The sequence below is a fragment of the Parasteatoda tepidariorum genome, chromosome X1 (assembly GCF_043381705.1).
Source record: "Parasteatoda tepidariorum isolate YZ-2023 chromosome X1, CAS_Ptep_4.0, whole genome shotgun sequence".
NCBI lineage: Eukaryota > Metazoa > Arthropoda > Arachnida > Araneae > Theridiidae > Parasteatoda > Parasteatoda tepidariorum.
In genome coordinates this window covers 40,861,605-40,873,681 of record NC_092214.1, presented here as the reverse complement: position 1 = coordinate 40,873,681, position 12,077 = coordinate 40,861,605, and the positions used below count along the sequence as shown (strand labels likewise).

Genomic DNA, 12,077 nt, shown 5'->3' with positions numbered 1-12,077 from the left:
TATTCAGCACTAAAATATTTGATAATTTATATTACATTTCAGAAACAATGTTCATAAATTATAAAAATACATACTATTAAATTTATTTTTAAAATGTGACATCTTTTCTATTTTGTTAATCAAAATAGAATATAAAATGCCTCTAGTATCCATTAGAATATTTCAAATTAATGCATTCAATTTGGAAAGTATCCCTATGAAGACTATATGACCAATAAAGTTATTGTCACTAAATTTGATCTGTTCTTTTTGCCAAAGGTACAATAGATGGAAACAGATACAGTCTATAACATAAGTCTTAAAAAATAGTTTTTTTCATACTGAAAAATTTATTTTACTTTCTTTTGTCTAAAAATATTATATACTGTCATTCGGGGCTACTTTGTGCAAATTCGAATTTGGCATTTTTCAAGTGCTGCTATTCAGTATTATGTTTATTTCACATTAAAAATCTGTGGAATCTGAAGATAGAAGTCTCTTCTATTACTACAAACATTTTTTCGAATTTTAAGACAATCTCAGAGTGTGTTTGGTTCATCCAATGTCAACAACTTTCCGAGGACCTCGGATGTCGAAAAGTGTGCGCGGAAACTTTAGCTGTGAAATGCAAAGACGTTGATAAAACAATTGTCGTAAGTGCAAAATTTTTTATTTATATATTAATAAACAATTATATCATGTTAGCGCTAAAAATTTTTTTAAAATTAATAACAAACAAACGGAAAATGAAAAAAAAATGCACTTTGGGGCTACTTTGTGCAAAGTTTCATTCGTTTTTTTTTTCGACAGAAAAATGGTCAGACGTTATAAAAAAATACCTGGAACGAGAAACTACCGTGATTACACTTTAGAAAAGCTGCAACAATGTTTGCAAGCAGTTGCTGGTGGTATGTCGATTGCAGAAGCTTCTCGGAAGTACAAAATCCACAGAAATACTATCTCTAATAAAATTCACAAGAAACACGTGAAACGTGCTGGTAAACTATTATTTTTCTTCTACAAAGATTTTTCTAATGAATTAATCAAACGATTTAACACATAAAAATATATTTTATAGGACATCAGGTGATTTTGACAGAAACTGAAGAGCAAGTTCTGTCATGTTCATTCAAGCATGTTATGTTCAAATTTATCAATATTATAAATGTTGATGAATATGTAATAATTATTATTTTTGAAATATCCATTTCAATGTTAAAAAAAGTATATGGTTTCCTTTTGTTTAAACTCAAATGTTTTGAAATAAACATTCTTCTTAAGAAAAAATTCTTCAAAAAAAATGGTTTTTTTAACGCTGAAAATTATTTTCAAACTAATATCTTTACATATCTTGATGTTTTTGTCTTTAAAAATGTCAACAATTAACTTCTTTAACAATTTCATATCAATATTTTACTAAAAACATGATTATTAAACTGAATTCCTATCGCTGCACAAAGTAGCCCCATTTGGGGGCTACTTAGTGTGACTTATTATTCGTAAATATTACATACAAATAATGCCAATATTTATCAAATTCACTCGTCTGCGTCCAGTTATAAATATAATTTCGATAAATTTTGCTAAAGTTTGAATTAACATAGTTTTTTTACATGTCAAAGTTCAAAAACTGCAAAATCCTGCACAAAGTAGTCACAAATGACGGTATATTCATTTTAAAATATTGGATATTTATGTTGATCTTGTGCATAATTAAGTTTCCAAGATAAGTAATGTATTTCTCTTATGTATTTAATTCATTTATATTAAATTTTGTTTAAAAAATCAGATTACTAAAATATGTTTCACTTCATATAATTTTGTACAAAAAGTTACCAAGTTAAATTTATAAAATAAAAAATTTATATTTCACAGAACAATTTGGCATGATAATTATGATAAAATATGAAAAAAAAACCACTTTGTATAGAGATTCGGAATACCACGCTTAGTTTTTCTAGGCTGAACCCTGGTTAGGGATACTTTCAATTGAATTTCCTTTTGTTGTTGTAATTATAGTAGTATTGACCTTGTCAATAATTTTTTTGCTGTGCTGTCTTAAGTACAATTGAGAACACCGTAAAAAAGTCTTACTGAAAACCTGTTTGACATAATTTTAAAAATACTTGTATTTTTCAAAATAGATAGAAGAAAAAAAATTGCATTGTATATTCAATAAACTAATAAGATGTTCATGTCTGATGTATAGCAAAGTCAACTTATGTAAAAGTTTAAAGATAGCAAACAATTCTACATATAATTCATCATAGGCAAACTAGAACTCTAGTATAAAAATTAATAAAGCAGTTTTAGGGCATTTCCATAAGAACAACTCTTATTACATTACTTAAATGTTAACTCTTCGTGTTAAATTTATTTTCAGTGATATACAAGATCCCTGTGTTTCTTTTAAAGTTAATTATTACTGTCACATCCAGCATGACAAATATAAAGGGAAATAAGATATTTGAAACATGTTATAAAATTTTATATTCCATATTATAAACTTTTATTTTCTATTTAAAACAATGTCTAGATTAATTTATTGCATCTAACCCTCTGATTGTTTAAGCTTTTTCTGAGCTTGTTGCTTTGCTGCAACAAAAATAAATTTCTTTCCATTTTATTCAATAGGAAAGTATTGGTGTCAGAGAAAATTTTGCACAATTTTACCCAGAGTCATGATGCTCGAAGGCGAATCTATTTATTTTTACCCAATCCTATGAATTGAATATTTTGTTAATTTGTCTGCATAAATTTAACATGCTTACAAAACAATTTTGTTAAAATCCCATATTAATTGTTTGCTTTGTGAAATATTTGGTTGATATTGTTTTAATCACAATTTTTTAAGTGAAGATACTTTTTTCACAATTAAATAATAAAGTCACATCTTACACAGTTCAATGCAAATTATAAACAAAGTAAATTAAGTTACAATATTAACCTATGACGAACTCTTATGTCATAGAAAAGCTAACAATTAAGTTTGATTTAAACATGTAGAAAATTTACTTTTTTTTGCAATGTTGGAAAATTATGACATATTATTACGTTGTGCGAATGATCAGCATTTTTCAATTTTATTTTTATTTTGTTCTTCAGAATATTTCTAAATTTAACTTTAAAAAATTTAGCAATTATAACAATCACTGAAACAATCTATCAAACAAAAGAAACTTAATGTTAAAAATATATTTTTAAACAAAATCACAAAACAGATATTCCTGATGATTTATGATGCCATAAATACAGCTCGATTAAATATTTAAAACTTTGTTTATAAGGTTATTTTATAAACAGTGCTTCATTACTTAGATTTCATGTAAAACAAACAAATTGTAATATAAAATTACATGTTAACTGTTGTAACTCACAATGCTGTTTATCACAGATAATCACTGTTAATGAATAGTTAGAGTATGCGTAGTTTTCATTATAAATAATGTATTAAACATTATAAATAAATAATGTCAGCAATTGCATTGTTTTTATGTAATCAACAATATCAAACTAATTTCAAATCATGTAAATTTACTAGAACTAAATACAAGTGGAAGTTTTCTTACATGCTATTTACAGGATATTTAATCGAGCATTCATTGTTGAACATAGCACTATTTATGATTTTTCACATTCTAGTACACACACTAGTACAACAAATTTGCACAAAAAGATAAACTTTTCTAAAATTAAAAACTTTCCTTTCAAAGGAAAAAGAATCATTTTGACTAGTTACATGAGTGAATAAAATGTTAATGATGAATGAGATACTAAGTTTATTATGCAATAAAAATGGCTTTTTTAACCTTTGGCAACAGTTTGTTAAAAAAAAAAACAGGAAGCACTTTGATTCGTTTTCATGTTGATGATGTAATTTTCATTCATTACAGTTTTTATTTTCACAAACATATTTTTTATCGTTGATGCCAATTTATGAAGTGGGTGTACCGCTTTTATAAAGTGGGCTCACCTCTATAACCTTGAGTTTTAAACCCCATTCTGAAAACACTTCAGTGAAGTATTTATATAAACTCAAACATCTGGAACAATTTTTTAAGTAAAAATAGCTCACATGTGTCGTACGCGCAAAGAAAATCACAAAACTATCCCACAGTTCACTTATATTTTTATAGTGCTGCATTTAAATCTGTTGGAAAAAGTAAATTTATTTGTAGATAGCAAACTTGAACTATTTTGGGAAATTAATATAAATATCTTAGAGCTCTTAAAACATAAAGATAGGCTCTGGTAGATGAAAAAGAATAGATAAGATATTCAGAATGCTTTGTTTCTTTTACATGCTACACAAAATGTGAGTTTCTATTTTTTATAAGAAAAATTTTAAAAAATAAGTTGTTAACTATTTTACCTAAGTTTTAAAGTGTCAGCTCACACTAATATAATTAACATAAGATAAATTTGTGCAATACCAAATACATATACAATGAAATTCACTATGCAAACAATGTAAACCCTGTTAAAAATATTTTGGCCAAAAAATTATCAATGCTTAAAAACATTTGCATTCATTTGGTAAAATATCAGATTTGAGAAATGATCAGTGAAAATCTTGATGAATAACTATCATTCATACTCCTTCAAATTGACCAGTTGATGCAAACATGAACATCATTCAACTGATATTATAGTGCACATTAATAAATCCTATATCACATTAAGTTTTTCATACATTTCAGTCTCATTTTATATGAAATTTGAAACGAAGAAAAACTGGTTTTTCAGGAAAATTTCATCAGTAAGTAAAGGTATCACATCTATTTAGTTTAACGCTTCACTTTCTTCATCGAGATGGTCATAATCTTTTAAATCCTCTTTCGTTTTCATTTTTTCCATTTCCTCTTTTTTTGTTCGTTTGAAGAAACCAAACTAAAAAAGATATGTATAAAATCAGTTTTGTAAGTATAGCAAAATCATTCCCATATTATAACTAAATTTTGTATTTACACTTAAAAGATATAGAAATTGAAAATGAGGTTGCTCCCTATTTAACATCCAGAGTATAATAACTAAAATCAAATATTTAACAAGGTAAAGGTCAAACATACTATCATAATGTAGCTTATATCTTTGTGAAGGCAAGCAAGATTAAAAGCATCAAAAAACAGTCAAAGGAAATTGGTAAGAATTTCTAACTTTTTCAATTCTTTTCAAATTTTGTCTGGTAATCCAACTAGTTTTGATCTCTCCTTCATTATAATGTCCTAGTTACATTTTCCCTTATTTTAGATGAATTTCTACCCCATATAAGTACATATTTTACTTCATTTTTCACAATAATTCTAAAATATATATAAAAGAGAGACATAATGGCAAAACGTTTTTTTTTTCATACTTTTGCAGCATGCATATTTCAGAATATTTATCTCATATAAATAAGACACTGTGCTTTATTGTATGAAAAGTGTGAATGAAATAAATTTTCGCAAATTTTCGAGTTTCCTTAAAATTTTGTATCATACTATGTATTAAACAAGATAGCTTCTTCACACCTCAACTGATTTTAGTGAATATTTAACATCATGAAAAAAATCAAGGTTTTTTTTCGATTAGCATTTTAAACTAAAACAATGGCATTTTATTGCTCAAGACACATCAAGACGCTAATTCATGTGTGACACAGAACAAAACATTCTAGCAGCATGCATGAAGTAATCTAATATTCCATTTTAAAAGCCCAAAGGAAAAATAGACCCCTACCAGCATTCATTATTATGGCACAATGAATGAATCATTTAGCCAATCAGCACACTCTATGATGTCTCTAGCTATTAATAGTTGGACAATTATTTTTACAGGACACAGAATAAGATTACCATGACAGATTTTATAAGAATTGCCTTGGTGAGAAAGAGACTGATCAAAACCAACCTGGATATATAGGACAATAAAAAAAGTAACTTTTTAGATGAACCTAAGCTGAAGCAATTGACTGAAGAAAAGGAATTATAAACCAAACATGTGGCTTTCTGTGCCATCAAAATAAAAAGCAAATTTAGTCAAATAAGTGAATTTGCTCATCTTTAATTGTTTCAGCGTGTAATTCAACTACTGTAATTCAGGTTTTTAAATCTAAAACATTAAGAAACATAATTTAACTGGTCCAACATTTGCTTACCCAATTTTATTACAAATCCAAATTTTCTTATTTAGCTCATACGTAATGTTATTCCATTTTGGATTTCCATACTATTTCACTTTTATTTTCTATGGTTGAAACTTTGCGGAATTAAGATTCAAACGCTCAATTTTAATAAAAAAATCAACTTATAATATGCTCAATTATAATAGTCTATGTTTTCTTATGACAACAGTTAGCACACAGTGTAAGCATCTATGTACCTAATTTTACTAAACATTTAATTTATTTTTGCTCTTGTGTAATGACATTCATTCTGTTTATCCTTATTACTACAATTTTTGTTTTCTTAGCAAAACTAAATTTGAAAGGTCTAAGCAACTGTGAACCAAATTGTATTTAATTGGTAAGTATGATTTTAGAAATCTTAATATTTGACAAGAAAATGAACATTTTAAAAACATTCATGATACCAATTATCATGCATCAACATAAAATTAAAACTAAAACATTTTATTTTAATTTAAGATGCAATGTGACATAAGCTAAACATGGAAACTTAGAAAAAGACTTAAGTATGAAATAACTTTCAAAATACATATTGGTTTAATAGTTGCTTATAAACTAAACAGAAAAACTAACTAAACAGAAACTATATAGTAAGTTATTACATATGGATGTCAACAAACTTGCAGTTGGGAATATTTATTTACACAGTTATATTCAGTAAAAAAAAGAGAGATCTTACAATAGCATTAAATTTGTGCTCTTTTTAGATTGTGATAAGCTGAAAAAAATCGAAAACAAAAGTGCACTTTCAGAATTTTTAAGGTTATTCACCTGATTTTTCTATCATATCAATGAATGTCATATTATATTTCTGTCATATTTGTGAAAGAACATATACCATAACTCATTTATTATACTTACTTTAATAAGCAATATGAGGATGATTAACAATAATAATATTCCAATTCCAATGCTGACAAAAATTATCCATTGTGCAATTTTTTCATGCGCTCTTGGACCAGAATTGACAATAGTTGTTTGCACCTATATTAATTTATAAGAAGATTGAATTATAAAATTTCAAGAAAGTAGAGTCTTGATAATTCAAGATGGCAGAACTGGGCTTACTTTGAATTATTAAAAATTCTAATTATTGGATTCAAAAAATTTAGTAACAAAAATAAATGCAAGTTTTTTAATTTTAGTGTAGTATATTTCTATAAAAAAGTTTGATAACCAGCCTTCCCTGTGGTCCTTTTAGTAGTCAGGTCCAATTTTTAGGAAGCAGTATAATTCTCATGTTAAATTATGCAAAAATGTTGGACATTAGTAGCTATGATATTTTAGGAGCTGTCACGCCTGGAAATTTAAAAAACTGCAATAATACTTTTTTAAGCATAGCAGCACTTTGCAATGAAACTGTATGAATTGTAACCCTTTGAATTATGTACTGAACTGAACGTGTGACGTCGGGGTAAAAACATAGCGTGGGTCTCATAATAGTTTAGTTCTCCAGTTTTGAATAAGAACACATTATCTATGATTAACCCTTTGATGGTTATGAACGGGTTCAGCTCGCAATCAAATCGTGCTTCATAATGCGCGCAAACGAGATCCGCTCGGGAGCAAGATTTCGACCGAAATGGTTAGAAATGAGCACTACTCGCGCAGTGAAATTTTTCACCAATACCCGCTGCCGAGCTGAGCTTGTTCGCCATTATTATTCTGCATGTTACAAACGAATCCTACTAGTGAAATTTAGTCAGTTTTACCATCTGCAGACGGGTTCCATGTATTTCTTTCATAATGGAGAAATTTTTTTTCACCTTGTTCTTTTTATTCTTATTTTGGCATGTTTTTTAGGGTGTTTGTAAAGTAAAATGGCTCAAAAGCAAAAGTTAGATAATTATGATGATAATGATCATGATACAGAAAGCTTATCAAGTTTTGAGTCTGATGAAGGATTTGTTCACAGTATTTAGGTAATTACTGTATTTAAATGCTTCATAAAGTTTCACATTAGTTGTATTTATTTAGTCCCTTCAATTTAATATTTGTCTTACATTTATAATTAACTATTATTATTTATATAATTGAATATAATCATTTATAATTTACTATTTAATAATTATCATTTATTAATTATTTTAAAGTGCGTAAAAACTGTTATTTATGTACTACAAATACCTTAAGAAATTTTTAAAACGCATGAGGCGAGCTATCTACGGCATCACCAGAGAAGGGTGAAATTTTCGGAAGAACGGCGGGGGAAAACAGCTGCCACTTTTGACTACTGTTTACTCGTAATACTGCGCTAATTAAGTAAGCGAAAACTGCTCACTTTCCTAACCGTCAAAGGGTTAAGATGGTTTTGCAATTAAGTTATAGTAATTCTTTCATATGTATTGGTCATTATTTGAATGCTTAAATGATTTTTTGTGTTCAGATATAAATATGTTCAGATTTTTTTCATATTATTTAGAAACAGAACAGGATTATTTAGGAACAGAACTAAAATAAAACATATAAAGAAAAGTGAAATTTGTGAGTAGGAAAAAAACAAAACAAATTTGACATGTTAAATATATTATACACAAACATATTGAATATGTATCAACATTATTTTTTTTCTTCTTGTGATTATGCACTAAGGAAAAAAGAAAATTGAAAAAAAAATACTCTTATGATTCAAATGAAGAAGCAAGTTATCAATAGAGTGGAAAAAAGTTCAAATAGAAAATTCAAAAACTTATAACTAATTATATTAACTAGTTACATTCAATTGAGTTATATTGTTTTAATTTTGCGATTATTAAGTTTATTAATATATAAAAATATAATTAGGTTTAATCAGAACCCTCCCTCCTGAAAAATAATCCTAGCTATGGTCTTGGTACTGATGACAGATTGCAAGTTAGCACGATTTCTTCCCTGAATCACAACACTTTTTTACCGACCTTAAATAAAATATTAAATAAATATTTACACAAATTATATTTCTTTAATTATCTAATTAGAATTTTAATATGATGAACTGAATTTATTTTTATATATATGCTTTCAAGTGTAGTCTACCTTCATGAAAATTTATAAAAAATTCACTGTCTATTTCTTCTTTCATTAGCTTAAAAAGTTCCATAAGTTCTATGAAAAATATCATTTAGTTCGTTTAGTTAGTCTCGAACATTTAATTATTCCCTATTTTTGTTTATTCTGTGTCTAAGACATAGCAAAAACTAATTGAAAAATAATTATGACAATATTTTATTAGCAGAGCCTGATTTATCATAAGGCCTGAGAGGTTCAGGCCTTCAGTCTCTACATGTTTAGGGGCCCCTAAATGTAACAAATATATCTTTCATGAGTGTTTTTTCCTTAATAATGTCTATTAGAATTATGAGAAAACAAAAATTGAAATGAATATCAGCACAAATTTACAAATATATTTTAATTTACTTTTGTTATAAAAAATTTAAAAGCAATTTGTAAATATAAAAATGTGAGGCTCAACAGGGCCTCCAACAGTTTTGTGCCTAAGGCCCCTAGATTTCTAAATTAGGTCCTGTTTATCAAATTAGATTATCAATTCAAATGAAATTCATATAACTGCAAGATGCAACCTTACTTCAGTTCGATGCTGTTTGCTGACACTATTGTTTCCTGTTTTTCGGATAGATGCTTCTCCACTTGTAATATATTGTATTTTGTACCAAGGATCCTGTAACAGAATAAAATTAAAAGAAAAATTTTATATTTTTTTGGAGGAGAGGGGCCGGATTATGAAAATCCTAAAATATATATATTGTAAAATTTTTTAGTTATTAGATACAGAAATTAAGTTATTCCATTTCATTCTTTTTACCTGTTGCCTGTTTTTTATATAATTTTATGCAATATGGTATTTTGAGCATCGTTTTTACTATAATATTATGTTTCAGTTAAGTTCTTCCATTTCCTTTTGATGTATAATTTTGTTCTATGCCTTGCCTGCATGCTAGCAAAGAGAGATATAAAAGAAAAAACCGTATTTTTTGGCTAAAGCGAAGCGGCGCTATCGGAAGAAAAAAATTTCCTACATGCGGCGCTTCCGACCAAATAATTTTTAGTAGCAAAAAAAGTCAGCGAAATATTTGCCCGTATCGCGATCTAAAATCGCCAATTCTTAGCAAACTGGCAAGACAAAGTAATAAAAAAACATCGCATAAGGAGACCAATTTAAAAGGTATGCATCTTGTATCCACTCCCAACTTAAAGAAAGATTGCAATCTAGAAATCCACTTAGCGCCTTGGCAATTGTAATTGGAGCGAACAGATAAGGAAGTATCCCCTTTCTTTTCCCCAACCCCTTTAAAAATAACTGATTGATTCCTCCTAAACAGCTCGAGTAGATATAAAGCGGAGGATGTGGGGTACATCCTTCTTTTAGCATTCTCTCTCCTCTCTTTCTAAGCTCAGTCATATTGTGTTACTTCTATTGAACGAGAGACCATTCTACCCACTAAAATTTCACCCCCAAAGATTGTCAAAGTAAAATTCGTTTCTGCTTCGTTAATTCTTCTTAAGAATTTTCTTGGTGCACGCTTAGTTATTTCTTATTTTTGTTATTATTAGTTTTTTCGTTATTATTTAATTCTTATTTTTGTTATTATTAGTTATTTCATTATTAGTTATTATTAGTTGTTTGTTATGATTAGTTTTTCCTCAAATTGTTAACTGTAATAAATTTTTTAATCTTTTTTTTTAAATAAATTTTTAGCTAAACATTTTTTCATTTTATTTTTCTTATTACATTGTTTTACAGATTTATATAATCAGTCGCAGCGTTAATTCTTCCGCTAAATATGGTTGAATTATTTTTCGATAATATAAGAATAATTTACCTTCCTAAAATTTCAGTTTCTCTAACCTTTTTCTCTTGAACTCCCACCCTCCCAACGCAAGGTTTTTATCGGAGCCGCTGAGCACATAAATATTTTTTGCTGTTAATTATTTGCTCTTCTGAAGTAAAACATGACAGCTTTACTTTTTGGCGCGCGGTGCTAACTGGTAAGAACAACTTTATTTTATATCGTTTTGTTGCTTTTTTTTGCTGAAAAAGAAAACTCATTTCATGTGAACTCTTTGTTAACACATTTTAGGCTATTCTTCCCCCCTCCAAATATTTTAGAAATTACGTTATTTGGTGTATTTAAAAATATTTTGTTGTACTTCACATTATTTTCAGACCATTTAAAGGGATTATTTATTATCCACGATTATTTCAAATTAACCCGTATCAACGATTATCTAGTTCAGCCTTGCCTAAACAGTCAGTCTATGGCGTAAGTGAGCGGTCCTGTTAATAGATTTTTTTTTTTTTTATAATTTAGAAATTAAAACTTTACTTTATGAAATGTACAATATTTTTTTTATTACACCCATATTCTAAATGGTAATTCAAAGGTCTCTTCTATTAGGATGCTGATATGCATGGTGTTTCGCTTTTGCTGCCAGAGCGGCGATTGTGATAACTTTATTTTAAAAAATTTCATTTGTATCGATGTGTGGCACTTGATAGCGATTTCACCAGAAAATACGGTAGCATTGAAACAGTTAAATGGTCAATAGTATTTTCAGAGTATTCCTCTCTGTAAGTTTGACTCTCTTTAAAATGAACTAATTAAGTGTCCATGAGTGCACAGGAATGAAACATTAATGTGATTGTAGCATAAACATCATCCTTTTCTAAATATGTAATTTTTAAATGAATTTTAACATGCATAATACATACATTTAACATACATTATAATTTGTGATACAAAAATAAAATGTGTATTTTCTATATATGGGTCATTCTCACAAAAACTGTCATTTTTCAGTTCATAAAATCCCAAAAAAATAAAATGAATAAAAAGCTCTGAAACTTTTTATATTAATAGAAATATGTAATGGCATTATAAAGAAAGTATATATCCTATAAATTATACTTAATATTTAAATTAATTAATTT

General features: G+C 27.6%; 1 protein-coding gene across 1 annotated transcript in view; it reads right to left on the bottom strand.

Annotated features, from left to right (window-relative positions):
• Window positions 1–3,060: 3,060 nt before the first annotated feature.
• The window catches only part of LOC107439183 (integrin alpha-9), a 92,511-nt gene continuing 83,494 nt past the window's right edge, over window positions 3,061–12,077 (bottom strand). Inside the window, exons 25-27 of the mRNA XM_016051687.3 lie at window positions 9,714–9,806; window positions 7,010–7,132; window positions 3,061–4,869 (exon numbers count right to left, since the gene is read on the bottom strand). Of these exons, the coding sequence (XP_015907173.1) occupies window positions 4,762–4,869; window positions 7,010–7,132; window positions 9,714–9,806 (324 nt within the window). The 3' untranslated portion in view covers window positions 3,061–4,761. The remainder of the gene's footprint in view (window positions 4,870–7,009; window positions 7,133–9,713; window positions 9,807–12,077) is intronic.